This window comes from Opisthocomus hoazin, chromosome 24 (assembly GCF_030867145.1).
Source record: "Opisthocomus hoazin isolate bOpiHoa1 chromosome 24, bOpiHoa1.hap1, whole genome shotgun sequence".
Lineage (NCBI taxonomy): Eukaryota > Metazoa > Chordata > Aves > Opisthocomiformes > Opisthocomidae > Opisthocomus > Opisthocomus hoazin.
This window is the reverse complement of record NC_134437.1, coordinates 4161945-4180744: the sequence shown is the minus strand read 5'-3', so window position 1 is coordinate 4180744 and position 18800 is coordinate 4161945. Positions and strand designations below refer to the sequence as shown.

Genomic DNA, 18800 nt, shown 5'->3' with positions numbered 1-18800 from the left:
TGAGGCTGATGCTGAAAAGTACAGAGCACCCACGAGACAGATATATAGATATATAGATATATAGATATATAGATATATAGATATATAGATATATAGATATATGCTTCATATATAAGGAAACGAAGCACAGAGATACCAAGGTATGCAGATCTAAATCCTGTAAATCAGAGTTAGACCACTCCATCAGTCAGAGAACCCAGACCAAAGTGGCTTGTGCAGGGTCACTTGCTCCAAATTCTAAGGCAGAAAAGATAATGAAGCCCAGGGTTCATGAAACTGCCTGGCTCGGGCACCTCCACCCTCCCTGTCCCCTGGGGATGTGACAACTGTCCACCCTTATGGCCCAAGACCAGGTGGGATGAAGCCAGCAAGCTGCCACCAGCCTCTTCAGCGTGCTCACCGGTAGGTAGGAGCCCTTAGAGGCGCGTTTTAAAGGATGGCAGTTCTCTCCCGCAGCTGGAGGTGCAAAGCAGAAGCAATGGCAGCAGGCTTTGCTGCAGCCCTGCCAGACGTGTTGGGTGGGTGAGTCTCGTGGGTGTTCCTCCCCTGAGCTGGCAGCCGCGCTTGGGGCCACCGCTCGTTACAGGCAGTGCCAATGGATGTTGCTTATTGACTGGGCCATTCACCAGGCCACAATGGAAAGTGTCTTGAATTTTGTCAGAGTAACTTATTAGGGAGCATTAATAAAACTTGTTACCCTAATTGAAACAAATACTTCAATAAAAATCAAGGCTTCAGACATTAATGAATGTGTGTGTGGGAGCGGGGACAGCACACGAGTAACTAGGCTTCCTGTCCTTTTAGGACTGGATAGCAATAACCTTACAATGATGACAGCTAAATTAGAGAAGATGGCTTTCTATAATTTCTCCAAACAATCACTTAATGAGAGCGGTATAATTCCACGAAATAGGTGAATGGAGTACTGATCCATTTTATGGAACCATCAATAAACTAAACCTTGCCTGCTTTTAAGATTAAACTGGGGGGAAAAAAAAAAAAGAAAAAAAAAGCCTACAGGCATGGAAGGGAGAAAGAAAGAGTATTTATCTTTACACATAAAATTTGTGTGCTAGTAAAGTGCAGGCAGTGACAGGAATTTCAATTATTTAATCAAAAAGAAAATGAAAGTGGCTTTAAGTGTTGTGATTTGAGCCAGTGAAATCTAATGTGGGCTCACATTGAATATGAGGAAAATGGGAAGAAAATTAAAGCTGCTCCTACTTAAATCATGTGGTTACAAATGGTAAATTAGTTTCTCGATGTTTTCATTTAAGTGTTTAAGTGGAAGGTTTTATTCTTAATGTAGTGTTGTGACACAGAATAAAAACCTTATCTGTCTCTATAGCTTTTTTTCTTCCCCCCTCCGTGCTGCTGCCTTAGAAGGCAAAAGGGGGAAAAGCTGCAGCAATATTAGACTGCTTTTGTTAAAATTGGGAGGCAATATGCTTTCACCACAAGCTCATTAAGGTAATAGATGAATAATGTCTATTAAAAATGCACTAGGCTAAATGAATTTAATGTGTGTTGGGAGGGAAGTTGCATTTGCCAGAGGATGCAAACTGGAAAATTCTCCTTTTTGTACTTATTTTGAGACTCAAGTGCTGATCTCCGTTGGACAGAAATGCACAGACAGGCAGACACACAAGTGTGCACACACACGTCTCTTATTTGGGACCCTGTTAGAAAGACGTGCAAGCTTATAATGTGCTAAAATACCCCCTTAGCTTTGAGGACGTTTTGTATGATATGTTGTTTCCCATAATTGTGCTGCTGTTTTCCTCCGTTCAAGCTTATAGCTCTTGACCTGTTGGACTTCTGGGTTTAATTTTCCGTGTATAATAACAAATGGCAAACTAATTTGCGAGGACGGCTGCAGGCTGTTGAATGCCAAGTCTTGATCCCCCTGAAGTCAAAAGAAAACAAAAGCAAATTCTGGCAGAGAACAAATACTTTCATTGCATTGGTGAGCCTTGTGATTACGTTGCATTGATTGTTTCTAACATTAGCTTTGCTGAGCAGATAACGTATTTGTGAAATAGGAAACAACATAACTCGTTACTGAAAACACTAGCTGGGTGGAAGGTAAGCCAAGACCAAAAAAATCAACTTTGTGCATTCTGTAAGTAAGAAATTGTGGCGTGTTTCCAAGTCTGTGCGGTTGTCCATCATGCTTCTTTTGTGCTAAAAAAACAGCCAAGCTCCGTATGTATGATTTTTCTTCAAAACGAGGAAGCCTTGAAAAACTTGTCAGATATTTTTGGTGTCTAGGGTGTGTTTAGCCCATACACAAAATACACAAGATGCAAACCCGATCCCGTAGTCGTTACATTTGTCAGAAAGTTTGCATTCCTCCTAGGAGCACCTACAGACCTTAATGCATAATGAAAGATGATCCTACAGCGCTGTCCTGTTGCCTGAACAGGCGCTGACCGGACGTCCCCGATGCCCGGAGGAGCCTGGCTTTTCCCAGTCGCTGAAGAGGGAGCCTGTCAGCTGCCTTAGGTGCCTGCACTTCGGCTGCGGGGAATGGCTGGAAGGGGATCCCTGATTTCTTCCCACATTAGAAACCATGTTCAGCTTTGAAGTCAGTTGGATTGCTCTCACCTACTGCTGAAACTGTTATAATCCTCATCGTATCTCATTTTTGTGCATTCGCTTTTTCTAGAGCAGGCCATAGGAGGCAGTTGGGGTTTGGGGGAGCGAGGGGTCAGTGACTGAGAGCCTGCGTGGGTCCTCCAGCCTCACAGGTCAGACTCATGCTGCAGGAGTGAAGTTACTGCTTTCTGCTCAGCCACTTCCCTATAAAACATTTTGGGAGAGTGTATGTTTGAGACTGCAAATTGTCCAGCTCATTTGACTGAAATTGGCTGCTCTGTTAAAACCTTGCCATGGTAAGGGGAAAGAGGAGAGTTAGAGGGGGATGTACAAGCTTCATTTTTTTCAGCAGGAAATCATATTAAAATAAAAGATCAGAAATACCAAAGAATAGCTGGACTGAATCAAATATTGCTGAACTAAATAAATTGAGTTTATTTTTTGAAGTGTGGAAAAATCATGCAGATACTATCTTACTAATTTATTATGAGGCATCCGTCTGCACCATTACCTGTTTCAGATGACCTAGAGCATGTTAATATTTCTGTTTAAAAGTAACATTGACAAATGTGAGAAAGTGTTTTCAGCATTAGACAATATTGTATTACATCATATCGCTATTTGAATACCTCATCCTTGGAAATGTACAAAATACCATTTCAAAATGTAATTTCCAATTTTAAAGCATTATTTGAAAATGCATTTGCGAGATGCTGACCAGATTCTATCTTTTTCCCCCAGACCTGTCATCCACTTCTGGAGTGCTTAAAATAAAGTGCACAGATACAGAGTAAGCTGAAACAGTCAAGAAGCAATATAATACAAAAATGTTTTGAGTAAAGCGTGTTACTCAGATCTTTCTAAAGTACATTTCTCCCTTTATTCTGAAGGCCACAGCACAGGCAACTCTGACTAATGCAAGTAATGGAACCAATCTCTTCCTTTGATCATCAAAAAGGTTATCTTTTCTGTAAACTAGGTCCAACTAGTTTTGCAATCTGTTTGGAGCAAACATGAAAGAAAAATGTTTAATTGTCTTTCGATAAAGAATGATTCATTTTCTTTTGACAAAATGATCGGCTGAGGCAGCACCAGTTTGTGGCCATCGCTGTGCAGGTGACACGCATGGTGTGAGAGATGTATGGCAGACGTGGCGTTTGTGTGCATCTCCTGCCGCACCGTAAGGTGAGACGACAATTTGTGTGTTTGAGCTAGGAGGTAGAACTAAGCCAGCGTGCTGAGGCTTGTCCTAAGTGATTTGTAAAATCTACTTTCTAGTAGAGATTGACCTTTTAACCGAAGGCTGAATCATATTTACAAAAGCTTAGTGTAGAGTTTGTAAATAATCACAGATTCTCAATGGAGCTAGTCAAAACATAAATACAGGAGAATGGAGAGGCTTGCTAGAGCTCTAGAGATGACAGCTGCTCATTCACCCTATTTATAAACACGTATTTCCTATGTATATGTTGTGATATATCACACATAATTTAAAGAGTTAGAAAGCTGGTATTCTTATTCCACAGGCTGCTTAGGTTGGATGCTTTTTCTGAGTTTGATACAGGAGTCACTGGCTGAAACTCAGGCTCGTGTGATTCAGGATGTCAGACTGGGTGGTCATAATAGCTTCCTCTGACCTTGGAGTGCATAATTTGTGTGCTTTTTATTTTTAAGGCTTCAAAACGATACACTTAAAAGTCAGAAAGTAAAGAGTGGAATTGAAAAGAATCAAAGTATTTGCGTCATTTAGATTTGTATGCTCCATTGGTTTTTTATTTAAGTAACTCCAGCCTGAGATTGGACTCAGGGATTACGTATTCAAAGTATTCCTCTAAGTAGAAAAGGCATACGAGGTTTTCATGAGGAACCTGGAGCTGCAGAAAGAGTATGACAAATAATCAGAGGAAAAGCACAAAGAGCAGTAGGAAAACAATGGGAGTAAAACAAAAGTTGAATGGGTAATAAAGGGAAAAGCAGGATTATCCTGTCCCGAAGGTTAAAAGCAAGGACATACAAGGTTCATACGTCATGAAATTAGGGAAACAAGGGAGGTTCTGACTCATTAGTGCAAAAAAGTGAATCAAAATGTTGAGTTGTGCAGATGATAGTTACACAGCTGGAATGAAAGAAAACAAATAAGCATTAATGCGCTAAAGGCAACAGCAAAGCAGTGACAACAGCAGTAAGAATGGATTTTTGAGAGCAAAGGATTAGCGGAGATCCCAAAGTACAGATGGTCTTGGGTGAAATAATCACCTTCGCCTCAAGGGAGTAAGCAATGCCCACAGGTCGGTCACACGATGAGGAAGAATTGATATGTAACCAAATGAAGAGAAGACTAATTGAAAGCAGGTCCCAGGGAAACTTCTAAGCCTGCCTCCCAATTTGTGATTCATTCCAAAAAAGAAAGAAAGAAAGAAAGAGAAGGAATAATCTCGCTGTGTTTTGGGACAGTACAGATAACCCTGCTGAAGTTGAACACAATTACTAGATAGTTAAAAAGATCCTAGGTCTTCATTAGTAAGAGTCAGTATTTTAGGGGACGCCTTTACACCAAAACTGTTGATGTTAATACTTTCATTCTCTGTTTGTAAGTACCCTGCCTTCAGAAAATTCTTAGGATTATCAGCTAATGAGGCAAATTTTCAGTACAGAGATAAAATTCTGGACTTAGGAATGAAACCTGAGGCCATGCAGAGATAGTTGGGTTTGGGAGTCATGTAAGGAGGGTACAGTCTAAGCTTTTACTCTGTAAATTCTATTTTGCCTGTCCGTGATGCCATATCTCTTTTTATCCTCAAAATTCTTGCAGTTATTGGTAGGGATGCAAGCCTCCAGAGTACCTTCCTGTCTCAGTCACTTCTTAACGTGGTCCCTTCTCATCAGCAACAATTCCATCCCCCCGTGCTTTTTACCTAAAACTGTAGCCCTGAAATTACCGTGATATTTGTGGGTAGAGTCAGCGACCCTGTCAGAATAACACAGACCCAGCTTTTAACCTGGGTGTTTGTTGTCTTGGAGTAAAATTAACAGGCCAATTACTTCTTCATTTCTCATTCTCCTGTCTTCTCTTCCTCTCGGCCACAAAGGAAGGAGAGTACCAGTCCGTGGGCTGCAGGACAACATACATTTGAGGCGGCAAAAACCAAGGGGTGGCAGAGTTACAAGCCTTAGAAGACCTGGCTGGATCTTCTCCTGGTGCTGCCATCAACCTGGTAAGGTGGTAAACTCTTCTCTTAAACTTCCTTTCCCCTCCCACCCTCCCTCAGCCCTGCTGTTCGCACTATCCATCCTGAGACAACCTGCTAGGACCTGTTGTTTTAGGCAGAGCTTAACCTCAGAGCCCATCCATCGAGCCCTCCTGGAACCTGAGCGGTGCCAAGGTGTGCTAGAGTGCTGCCAACGTTAAAATATTATCTGTGGCAACACTGACGTGCCAGTGGAAGCTGCTAGTGCAGACCTAACTTAGTGCTAAAGGGGCTTCCCGCCGCTGCCTGTATGTCATGGCAGTTAAGCTGAATTTATAAAATCCCTCATCACGATCACAGCATCACTGCTCCTGGGAGCCGCGATTTTCCACGGTGAGTTTGCAGGGTGGTAGGAGGCAGGGTTGGGAGCCGGGTGAGGTGGGTTTCGGAGACCTGTGGAGAAAGGGTAGACACAGGCAAAGGCAGACGGGATGTAGGTGAGGAAAGTGGCTGCAGCGAAACGTAGAAGTGTTTTTGCCTCTCGCCAGCAGCACCCAGTGAGCCTCCAGGCAGAGGTACCCTGCTCCTTCAGGGTGGGGAGCGGTTTTGCCTGAAGCGTCATGCATGGAACATTCTCCATTAAGCCACGCTTTGTGTTCAAAAGACCTCTCTCTACGTTTCGTGTGTGACTACTCAAACTGAGCTCTTCAGACCTCTTTCCTGCAGCCAGGCTCCCATTTTGATCATATCAAGGCTGTCTGTTTTTAATTTAACCCTTCCTTTTTGAGTGGATTTGTCTTGAAAGGCATGAAAAGGCTGGGCTCCCAAGCTACCTTACCTCTTCAAGAGCCCCGGGAAGGTAAGTGCATGTATTTTCAAACGGCACCAAATTTATCCCTAATGCAACATACTGAAATAAAGCTACTAACATCAGTCTAGCGGCACCGACCTTTTAAATGACCCCCTAGATTTTAAGTCAAATAAATTTCTCTTTTCCAGGGCAAAATTTCCCCTTAATACCTTCAAATGATCTTAAGTGTGCGAGTAATGACAACTGGTGTTTATGTAAGCAAAGAGTGTGTGTATCGTGTATGTTATTAAATCATTAAAGGTGGGTGTATGTATATACATGTGGGGAGGGGACGTGTGTTCATTGCTACCAGCAACATTGATAAAGCTCTTTGAGCCTGTAGAAATAATTTTATTTTACTGAAGAAACAACAAACAAACCCCACAGTAGTGTGGCTACCTGGGCTCACAGACACGTGCCTCTAGAGGTCTGGATGCAGGAGCACAGCGTCGAGGGGCAGTTCTGGTCCCCCCTCCATGGGAAGAGAAACACACAGTGAGTAAAACAGCCAAACCTGCTGCTTCTCCCCACCTTGCACTGACCCCAGGCCCTCTCGTTTTCTCTGCTAGACGTGTCCCTCAGTCCAGTGAGACCTCAGCTTCTCACCAGGTTTGGGGCAGTTTCTGCCAAGTCTGGGGGAAAGCTGTGGGACCATCTCAACAGGGGACCCCGCTCCATTGAGAGAAGGCTACAGAGGGTCCCTTTGAAAACCTGACCTGACTCACCCATGAATTTGGCAGCAAACAGAATCGTGTGTGTGTGCAAAAATACATTGGACTCTGCTTGTGTGCGTGTGTGTGGCCAGCCAGAAAAAAGGGCTAATCTGTGATCTGGGGGCTGGTCCTCAGGGAGGACCGAGGGTGCAGCCAGGGCTGGGAGTGTTTGGGGGTCCCGGGATGTGATCCGTACTGCTGGGTGCCCATCACCGTGGGGACCTGCAGAAGAGGGCCAAAAGGGGAAAAACAGGCTTGCAGGGCAAAGAGGCCACCCTGCCGACAAAGCCTACAATGGTGAGAAGCACCTGGCACCCCCTTCCTGCCACAAAAAGCCACAAAATGTTAAATTTAAAAAATCTCTCGGTGTGAGGACCTCAGTGCAGAGGTCCCTCCTTTCCTGGGGGTTCCCTTCCTTTCGGGGGGCTTCTCCGCAGATGGGGGGTTATTGCTTGATAATTCAAGGGCCCCATTCCCCCCTTCCCAGCTGTACCCAAAATCAAGAGAGGCTCCGAAGAGCGGCCCCATTTCCCCATTACCAGCTGTACTCAAAATAAAGAGGGGCTCCAAACAGCCGCCCCATTCCCCCCTTCCCAGCTGTACCCAAAAGAAAGAGGGGCTCCGAAGAGCAGCCCTTCTCGATGTGGCTGCCAGGCAAGCAAGCTCCTGCCTGAGTCCTAAAGCTGTGACCCAGTATGGCTGGAGCAACAAGTTTTTACTCTTTCAGATCTGCTTTAAATATATATATATAAATATATATAACTATACATAACTATATATAAATATACTATATATATATAACTATATATATATATATATTTTTGTATATATAAATATATATAAATATATAAATATACACACACACACACCCCCCAACAGCGATGAGTAAAGCCCCAGCCTTCCCGGAGAAGCAATCTCAGCTGATGAAATGGCCAGTCAAGCTGCTTACCCACCCCCGGCCGCGCTCCCTCCGTTAACAGGTCGGGTATTAGACCCCTTTCATCACTCTTCATTCGTTTGCTTATTTGCTCCTCAGGGAAAGTTCTAACCCTGTTGTATTTTTACCTCCACCCCCCGCCCCGCCAAAGTCCCGGGCTGATGCCGAGGTGGGCGTTCCAGGAGGGGATGCTCCAGCAGGTTTTTCCCGCGGCGTGTGCGTGGCTGGGACACGCACTGCCCTGCCGCGGGGGGAGCGGCCGCCCGCGCCCAGGCGGGATCGCGCCGGGGTCCGGGCGTTAGAGCCGGGCGGCTGCCGTTTCTGGTCTTTGAAAGGTTTATTCCTCATCTGTTTACCGTTTACCAGCTCATCCATATGGAAGACGCGGCTTACACCGCCCCGAGAACTGTACTTTTAGGACTAATTGATTCTCGTAATTAATTTGTTCTACCTGCTGGATCAGATGGAAACGCTGTCCGTGTGCCCGAGGATTAGCACTTGCCTTTCTAACATCTTTCTTAATTACCTAATAGCATGGGTTGCGCGAATTCTGGCTCTATTAGAACACTTTTACTATTAACGGTAGTGATTGGAATTGTGATGACAACTCGATTTCAACAAATTAGAGCTGAAAATCGGGAGATGAAGGAGAAGTGCCTTCTTTTAATTTCCCCGAGTTTAACATCAATAATTAGAGCAATTTTCCGAGATGCGAACCGAAATTATCTCGGCTATGATGTGGTGTATCACCCTCATTTTAGCAAATCGACTCGAGGGAAATGAATGTTACAGATTAGGGGGAGGGAGCACAAACAGAGGAAAGACCGAAAAAAGGGAGCAGCGTTGGCGCAACGCTGAACGGGGAGTGGAGGGGCACAGAGCCCCGGCGGGGTGATAGCTCGGGAAAGCGACGAGATTTTATTTTATTTTATTTTATTTTATTTTATTTTATTTATTTTTTTCCCTTTAAAAGAAAAAAAAGGGGGGGGGGGGGACCCGCTCGCTGCGGCCGGGGCCGCCGCGCTCCTCGGGGCGCTGCGCGGCGGGGGGGGGGGGGAGCTGCGCCTCTCCGCGCCCGCTGCGCGCCCGCTGCGCGGTTGGGGTGGCCCGGCGGGCCCGTCCCCCCGCCCGGGCGATCGCCATTGGCTCGCGGGAGAGCCCCTTCCCCCCGCGCCTCAAAGGCGCGCAGCTCCCCGCGCAGCGCAGCCCGCCCGCCTCACCGCGTCCGCTTCTGCCTGCGGGCATAGATATCCACACTTTTTCTTTTTTGTAATTATTGCTGTTTATTTTTGCTGCGGTTTTTTTTTTCTCTTGATATTTATTTATTATTGCTGGTTTTATTCGTTATCTCCGGCCCGCGGAGGCGCGGCCGGTTGCCCGCTCTCCCCCGGCAGCCAGCGCTCACCCCGCTCGCTCCCTTCCCCGCTGCCCGAGGGGGAGCGCGGCCGCCATGAACCTCAACTTCACCTCGCCCGTGCACCCCGTCTCGGCGCCCCGGCCCACTTCCTTCTTCATCGAGGACATCCTGCTGCACAAGCCCAAGCCCTTGCGGGAGGTGCCCCCCGAGCACTTCCCCGGCTCCTTGGCCTCCCGCGTCCCGCTCTTGGACTATGGGTACCCGCTGATGCCAGCGCCGACCCTCCTGGCGCCTCACCCGCACCCCGCCCTGCACAAGCCGGAGCATCACCACCACCCCTACTTCCTCACCGCCTCGGGTAAGCGCAGCCCTTCGCGGGGGGGAGCCGGAGGAGAGCCCGCAGCCCCCCAAGCCGAAGTCGACCCCCCCGGGCGGGAGCCGCCAGCCGCCCCCGGCGCCCCCTTCTCCGCGGCGCAGCCCCCGGCCCGGCTTCGTTACCGGGGGAAGGAGCCCGCCGCGCTGCAGCTTGGCATCCAGATCTTGAAGGCTTCCCTCTCCCACCTCTTCGCCGCTATTTATTTTTATTATTATTATTTTTTTTTTTTTTTTTTTTTTTTGACCGGTAACGTTTCCTTTTCCTTGCGTTGTCCCTCCAGGTGGGCTCCGGGCTTCGCTTTCGCAGCACTGCCGGGGCTGTGCCGGCTCCGCTCCCCGGGGGGGTCCGCGCTCAGCCCTGCCCGGGCCCGTTCCCGGCTCTGGAAGCGAACGCCCCCTCCAAACTTTCCGAGCCGTGCAGCCGGGCCGGCCGCGGAGGACCCCTCTCCCCCCAACCTTTCACAGGGTCCCCCCTAATTTTTCCGCGCCCGTTTCGTTGTGGTTTAATTGCCGGGAGGCGGGGGGGGGGGGTGTGTGGGAAGGCTGCCCGGGCTGCTTGTGCCTTGCTGGGGGGAGTTCAGCAGAGGCGAAGCGCTTTGAGAAGCCCCGTGTTTTCAGAGCAATGAGACCCCCAAAACCAGCCCACTAAAACGATCCCGAAAACGAAATAAACGAAAAATATAAAAATAAAAGCGGCAGGGGGAGGGCCCGCCGCCGAGCCGCTGCAGCCCACCCGGGGGGCGCGGAAGGCAGCAGCCCCCGGGCAGCTCCGGATCCCTGCGCGACCCCCGGCCGTGTCCCCCCCAGGAGTGCCGGTGCCAGCCCTCTTCCAGCACCACGCTCACGCCGAGCTGCCGGGGAAGCACTGCCGCCGCCGCAAAGCCCGCACCGTTTTCTCCGACTCGCAGCTCTCCGGCCTGGAGAAGAGGTTTGAGATCCAACGCTACCTCTCCACGCCCGAGCGGGTGGAGCTGGCCACAGCCCTCAGCCTCTCCGAGACCCAGGTACCGCGGGGACCACCCCGCCGGGAAGGGGTCTGGCACCCGTCCCACCCCCCCCGCCGATCCCATGCAGCATCCCCACCTGCTTTTTAATAGCGGTTTTTTAATTTTCCCTTCCTTTTTCCTTTCCCTCTCTCCTCCTGCTCTCCCCAGGTGAAAACCTGGTTCCAGAACCGGCGGATGAAACACAAAAAGCAGCTGCGGAAAACCCAGGACGACCCCAAGCCCCCGGGCGGGGAGGAGAACCGGGAGCAGAGCTCCCCCGAGCCCGAGCCGCCCGAGCCGGCCGGCGCCGACCCCCGCAAGGGCCCCCCCGGCCCCTTCCTGCTGCAGGACCCCGAGGACGAGGTGGACGTCCTGGAGGAGGGGGACCTCTGCGCCGGTCCCCACCGCCTCTAGGAGCGCCGGGGCGGCTTGGCCCCAGCCCGGAGCCCAGAGGGAAGGGGGGGAGCGCGGCTCTGGAAGGGGGTGTTGATGCGGGGGGAGCCTGAGCTTTGTCGGGGGGGGGGGGGGGGGGGGGGAAGAGGAAAAAAAAAAAGGGCGAGTCTCCTTGAAGTTTCCCCTTCCCTGCTAAACGCTGGGCTGTTCTCCGCTCCCCCCGGCTGTGCGGCATCCCCCCCCGGCCCCGCCGCTCCCTGCCCGGCGCCGTGCCTCCGGGCTGAGCTTCCAGGACACGCCTGTACTACCGAAACAAACCAAGGGACAGAAAAAGTCATAGAAACGCCCTCCAAAGAAACGGGTAAGACCAAAATGAGCGCTCATTTAATTCCGACCGGGGGAAGCATCGCGAATAACCCGATCCTGCCAGGGCTGCGGGGCAAGCGCTATCCCAGCCAGGAACAGAGATTGTCTGCAGCTTGGAGAACCACCTGCCTGAGCAGCCTGATTCCCTCACAGCTTCCAGGTGCGAATCGCCTCCCGGATACTCGTCTTGTCCTCCCAAAGAGCCCCAGAGCTGGTCCCACCTTCGGCTCGCCCCCCCCCCCCCTCCCCCCCGCTCTCCGAGCCCCGCATCGCAGTCGGATCGAGCAGTCGCCGCCCGCGCTCGCTTTGCCTTTATCTTCCTGCCGGGGAAATGGGTTTAATTTCCAGGTAAATTAAGATTATTCATTATTATTATATTTTTTTTCCTTTCTCTCCGGGCTGAGCTGCCGGCTGGCAGACGCGCGGGGAGCGCGGCGGAGGCTCCGCATCCCCAGGGCAGGGCTGGGGCTTGCCGGGGTAAAACCGCGGGGGGGCTGCGCACCCCCCGCTGCCCCCGCCACCCGCTGGCATGTCGGTGCCTCCTTAGGGCGTTGAAATTTTTTTTCCCCCGTTAATTTATTTTTTTTTTTCTTTAACGGGAAGTTAATTTGGTTGTCTGGTGTCATTAGCACTTTCAGGGCATTTTGGATTACGGGACGTGCGGTTTTGTGAAGGAAAATGTGTCCCTGTTTGATATATAAAATATAGATGACTTAAATGTGTATGTTTGATTCCTTTTCGTGGGTTTCCCTTTACGTTTTTCACATGTAAAATAATAAAGATCACACGCTGGGTGAGGGGGAAAGTACCCAATACCCAACCATTTGTCCAGAAAATGGCTACTTGTCTTTTACATGGTGTTATTATAAATACTTCCAGAACAATCATTTTCATCAACAGATTTTGCTACGGTTCCCCCCACCTCCCTAAAAATTATAAACCAGAAGGCAGACCCAGCCGCTTGCCTCCTGAAGCCTTGGTGTGATCCGGAGCACGGGGGAGAGCCGGGCGCAGGGTACGGTGGGTCACTTCCCATCGCCGCGCCGCTGGCTGGAAACGCTTCTCCCAGCTCTGCTCTCCCTGCTCCCAACACCTACCCGGCCGTAGGCAGGGAGGTGATGGAAAAGGTCTTGAAAACCATTCGATCCGTCGTTCACCTGCGTCCGTACTCAGTCGCCCACCAAGTATTTTGTTCGTTTGCTCTGTACTGGTTGTCAGCCCCCCCGAGTGCGCATTTCATTACTAACTATTAAAAGTGATGTAAAAGAGAAGCTCTGCTGGGATATTCACATGATGATTTTTTTTTTTTTTCTGCCGCTCCCGGGGCCAGGTGCTGTGTGCCGCAGCGTGCGGTGCGGTACGGACGTCTGTCTGTCTGGGAGCCGGCCTGGCCAATCGCGCTCCGCTGCGGGGTCAGTGGCTTCGCATCAGTCACGCAGGAGGACTTGCCTTTGGCAGTGGCATTGGGCAGGAAAGTGTTTAGAGGAACACAAGAGAAATCCCTTTGTGTTAGTGAGAGAGGACGTTGGGAGCAAGTCTAAAGATGTAACATTTTAAAAAAATTGTACCTGAATGAAAAGGGAGATTGAAAATCCTGCTTCTTTACATTTGTGCATGATTCCTTTTACTTGTGCAAAGAATTGTTCATTCTCTCCTATTATTACTAGAGACAAAAGTGTGTAAACATACTCTGAGCTACAAAGAAAAAAGGCAGGAGAAAGTAAAAAGAGAAGATTAAGATGCACAAGAGATGGAAGTTTTTGGGCCAAGCATACAAAAGCAATATTTTCCTCCTCTGTGCATTTACACTGCTCTTGTGCAAGGCATCCAGTGGATGTCAGGGAAATGGCGGTGCTGGCCGGTGCCCTCCCAGCGCAGATCGAGGAGCCTGACCAGATGCCGTGTAACCAAGCGCTTTCCCACCGCACCAAGCACCTCAGAAGCTGGTGCTCATCTGCACTGCAGCAGCAGGGCCTGGGGTGGGCTGGCGATGATTTGCAGTCTGATGGTGGTTCTGGAGGGAGGGAAGGATGCAGGGATTCAGGTGCAGGCACTGGGAACATGTCCAGGAGTGGGCTCTGCAGCACAGGACCTTTTACTGTGCTGCACCCCAGACAGCTCTGCAGAAGGCAGCAGGTGAGGTTGGGGCAGCTGGAACCCCCAGGTATCCCCACCTCCGTCTCCGGGGCAGGGCCGTGTTTGCAGCACCGCTTCAGCAGTGAGGTGCCACCGTTTCTCTGGGGCACAGAGGTGTGACAAAGAGCCCGTTCCCCTTTCTGCTGCCAGCATTATCACACTTAGGACATGCCAAGTCTATGAGGAAGGGTCAGAACAGGAGTCAAATGGCACTCGAGTCTCTGCTGCCTCTCCCCTGCCACTACACGAACTTTCTTCTTCCCAAAGTATTTGTGCTGATCAAGAAAATAAAATAAAATCCACACCCACCTCTCTTCACCTGTCTGCGGTTCTAGGCACCCTGGAAAACATTTAAAATTACAGTCATGTTTATAACCAAAGCCACTGGTCGCTGGCAACCTCAGCGACAAATCCACGCAGACTGAACCACCCAACCCCAGAGATATCCCCGTCCCAGCCCAGATGCTGAGGTGGTGTGCACCGAGCCGTGCAGGTGACAGGAGGCAGCTTTGGGGACAGGCTGCTCATCCCAGAAAGCTTGGTGCAAACAAGGGCCAAAACCCCTGAGACTGAGACAGAGGAAGGAAATAGTCGCTGCCTGAGACTTCCCCTGCCCCAGAGGGCTGCTCCGTCCAGGCTGGGCGGCAGCACCTGCGGGGTGGTGACAGGAGGCTGCGGTTTCTAGACAGTCTGGGCAAGCATTTGGGAAGAGGCTATCGTGTGTTTGGAGAGCGGAGAGGGTCTGGGGAAGAAGGGAGGGCTGGGGAGGCATGGTGTCTGTTTCAGAGATCTTTTCTCTTGGAACAAGTGAAATGAGTTTTTATCCCTGTGTCCTGCCTTATTCGGTGATAACTGCTTTTCCCTGCTCTCCCTTTGCTGCTCTCCCCAAGAAGCTTGTGGAGTAGGGGAGAGATTGTTTAGAGCTGGCTCTCTTTTTTTTTTTGTAATTTTTTAAATATTTACTTGTCTTTGGGAAATGCTGGGGTGGAAATTGCTTGCAGGAAATAACTGCTGGAAATAGGAAATCTCGGTGGATTTCCCATTTTCCAAGAAATACCCTGAAGTATTGATTTTTGTTAAAACTCTTCTGTGAGGGTTTTTGAAATGAAATTGTTTCCTGTTAATTTAGTTTAACACCTAAGTGGTAAATGTTTGTTGTTTTCATTACAGAGAATAAAAAAATGGTTTATAAAATCCTGAACCTTTGCTTTCTGCTTTGGTTTTCAGCATTTTCCTGTCTGCTGCCCGTAACATTTTTACCTTCTCTGGGGCTGGAAAGCAGTCCCAACCCAAGTTTTTTCCTTCTATGGCCAGAGCTGTGTAAAAGCAGATCAGATCTGCAGGCTGTACGGGCAGTTGCAGAGCGAATCCTTTGCAAAGTCCTGCTGTTAAACATGTGTGTAGTGCCAGCCCTGAAAGTACCACGGGCTGTCGCTTGGTGAGGGTGTAAATAACCTGTGCCCAGGTCCAGCAAGCAATGCAGGCATGGCGCGCGTTGTATAAAATCCGTTCTGAAACTGCCTCTCGTTCTCTCTGCTGGCTGATGGACTTAGTGCGATTTTTTCCACTGGTTTTCCGAAGGGAAGGTTCTGCAGGCGTCGGCCATGCCAAGGGGCAGAGGAAGGGTAGGTGAATGCGGAGAGGATGCTGACTACAGCACTGCGAACTCCTGAGTGTTGTAGCCTCCCGAACTGAGGACTTCGTTCTTCCTCTCTTCTAGTCACAATAACAAATGGCATCACCTTAATTAATGGCAAACTCCTGCTCGGGTGGTCTTACTTGGCTTAACAAGTGGCTTATTTCTGTCTTGGATTTACCTTGTTGCTGTAGCGCAATACACTTAGATGAAACGCTTCCAGCTCCGTTGCGAGCAGTGCCGTGGGGTGGCTGCAGCTGTGACACAGTCGGTATTCATGCAGCCATAGCAGAGCATTGAGCTTGGTGATAAAGGCAGGTGGGGGTAAAGGGAAGAAAGGGTGATCCCGCGGTGGACTGCAGTGCCTTTTCTACCTGTTAGGGTACAGATAGTCTTTCAGGGAAGAAGTGGCTTTTAACTCATGACAATGAGGTAACTCTACGGTACAGGTTTCTGAAATGCCAGGAGCAAAGGCAAGCGTGCTAGATTCTGTGACTCACTTTCTTCAGCTGTTGCTGAGACCACTCAACTTGCTTTCCTCAAGTAAAGACTCAGTATTTTCCGGTGTTGTGTATTCTCACGCAGAGAGTGCTTAGGTTTGCACAACATGCAAAATAATAATAATAATAATAATAGGCATATTCTTTGTGCTATTATAATTTACTTCAGAATTGATCCCTAACAGGAGAGGTGAATGATCAAATGCTTGGCTGGTGGGCTGTTTGCACTGTTCATGCCTATCTGAAGTGTCCAGTGACTGCAGGAGATAGACATAACCTCGTCTGGTTCACAATCCTCATCTTTGATAGTTTGTCTTCAGAGATGTAATGATGGAACGTGGCTTTTAGGCTCTACCTTATTTAATGTTTTTAACTGACGAAACAGTATGTTTTTGTCCGAGTCAGCAGCCTGTGAGCCAGCTGTTCATAGCTTTTATGAGATGGTGGTGGGAAGCTGACTTCAGTTACCTTTGAAAGACATGTGATGGTGATTTTACTGCAGCGTTGCTCCTGAGCAGGACTGACCCCGGGTCTTTCACCACTGAAGGTGGTCTCAGCTTCTAGGGTTCCTGAATCTAAAATACTAAGAAATGGCGGCACTAGGAAGGGCCCACCAAGTAAGTGTTGAGCAGTTGTGCTGGGTGGAGTACAGAAATACACTGCTGCCCCTGTGAAGGCAGCCTGTGCTCATGGAGAGTAATACCACGCCCTGTGATAGCTGCGCTGGAGCCATGGGACTATGGCAGGCAGGTTCTACTCCAGCTCAATCTCTCCCTGAATACTTAATGCAAAATTCAAGGCCTATTCCTTATTTAAATTCCTTGCCTTCCTAATTTGAAAGACATTAAGTTTTGGCCTTTGCTTTTAAGCAGATGGATGCTCATCATTTACTTGTACGATCCCTTTTTGTGCCACTGTATCTGTTAGGTGCAGGAAAAATTTGCATTAGTATTGAGGCAGATCAAAAGATTTCTTTCCACATATGCAGCAAATAATGTCTTTTTTTCTGGGAGAAAAAAAAAACAACCAACCATTTGTTTCCAAATGGTTTGTGAGATGATCATGATCAGTGTTCTTAAAAAAAAATCTATCCCCCGCCCCCGATGCGTCATCGTATAAGTATACATGGCTTCTAGTTTAGCATGGGTTTAGTATTTAAATATTTCCTAAAAGTTCATTGTGTTATTAAAAATACCCCCCCAAAAAACACACCATCCACCCAGAAAGATCACCCTAATTTATGGGAGCTCTAAAAGTAGTAGGATGACAGATAGGGAGGAAGGTGATCAATTAAGACATTAAGCATTTTGCACCACATGGACGCATCTGCATGTCAGCCAAATAATAAGGCCATCAGCTCATTTTCAGGGGGCTGTTGCCTACTTCAACTCAATCCTCAGATCAAAGAGAAAATGTCTGCTTGCATTTTCTAATCAGAAAAGGGATGCTAATTTAGGTTCCTTAATGTGTGGTGGTAAGAGACTTCTTCAATTAACTGAATTCTATAGCTCAGAAAATAAAAAAGGGGCATACAAAGGGAGTCAGGCTGGAAAGGCAGAAGTTCTCATTAAATCAAAGGTCCAATATTCATTACCGCAAGCATCTGGGGCTAAACACTAAACATGGAGATCATCAAAGGGGGTTTAATGGGTTAAATTGAGAATATAATCTAATTAAAATATTAGATACGAGTAAATAGCTCTTTGATATTCATCTGAAGGTTTCATTAAAATAGGTACTTGAAGTTTGTATTAAGGGGGGATTATCACTTTTAAGCAGAAACAACAAGTTGAGGTTCCCTAATCAGAAATGCTTCAAAGTGTTACCATTCGGTTTAAAAATAAAAGTAGAAAAGCAGCAACCGGCAGAGCATGGAAACGTTTACCTGGCCTAGCTTGATGGATCATACCAGAAGCATGCACATTCTACAAAGAGGGGGCAAATGCACTTCCCAAAGGCAAGGAGAAAGGGGGCTGAGGCAGAGGATGGTCCTGCTCCAGAAGCTGCAGCGGACATCTTTGATATGCAAAACGTTTCCCCTGCAACCCGACCCACAGTCCCCACACTGGAAGACACTTCTTCCTTCAAGTTTCCCCCAGAGATTATGCACGTCACAAACTTCCGCCTGCGAAGTCTAACTGTGTAATTCAGCACGTGTCATGGGAAGCAGCCAACAGGGTGGAGAGCTTTCTGTCTCTCAGGTGGGTCAGGAGGGCTTTAAAGAAGGGAATGTGTCCATTTTCCATGACGGAGAGATGCAGTATGGCGATCATTTGTTCCCATACTAGGCTGGGAGCCTCACTGGAGGTCCTTCAGGGTGTACTTCAGCAATTAAGCCACCTTCAGGAGGACTGAGGCTTCCTGAGGACTGTAGGATCTAGGCCAAAATCACCCAGGACTCTGTAAAATGAAAGGTATAGGACTTTTCCAGCAACATATGCCATACCTCCAGTGCCTTGACTTCAGAAAATTCTCTTTCCTGTGAGGCATCCAGCCAATGAAATGTTAACCCCAAACCATGTTGTCTTACACATTTCTATCTTTAATAAACGGTGCATCTAGAAAAGGAGAAAGCCATTTCAAAGATGTTCTTCTCTTTTATTCCCCACATCACCTTTCCATTGTTAGCCTCCTTCAAGGAGACTGGAACCCATTTTTTTTTTCCAAAGACTAATTCTCTCTCTCCTCCCATACAAAAGAGGAGGTCCTAATAAATCGGATAAAGTCATTACACTTAATCACAAGGTTGTTGGGTTTTTTTTCCC

General features: G+C 48.4%; 1 protein-coding gene across 1 annotated transcript; it reads left to right on the top strand.

Moving 5' to 3' along the window:
• The first annotated feature begins 9736 nt into the window (after window positions 1–9736).
• Window positions 9737–11418, top strand: BSX (brain specific homeobox). Its single transcript, XM_075442611.1, has 3 exons — window positions 9737–10001; window positions 10826–11022; window positions 11173–11418. The coding sequence occupies exons 1-3, from the start codon at window positions 9737–9739 to the stop codon at window positions 11416–11418; spliced, it is 708 nt and encodes a 235-aa protein (XP_075298726.1).
• The last annotated feature ends 7382 nt before the right edge of the window (window positions 11419–18800 follow it).

What these genes read in the sequence shown, in the direction of transcription:
- BSX (XM_075442611.1), top strand. Translation starts at nt 9,737, where the DNA reads ATGAACCTCAACTTCACCTCGCCCGTGCACCCCGTCTCGGCGCCCCGG. An exon ending in CTACTTCCTCACCGCCTCGG is followed by an intron (nt 10,002 to 10,825) that starts GTAAGCGCAGCC and finishes TGTCCCCCCCAG; the next exon opens with GAGTGCCGGTGCCAGCCCTC. An exon ending in TCAGCCTCTCCGAGACCCAG is followed by an intron (nt 11,023 to 11,172) that starts GTACCGCGGGGA and finishes TGCTCTCCCCAG; the next exon opens with GTGAAAACCTGGTTCCAGAA.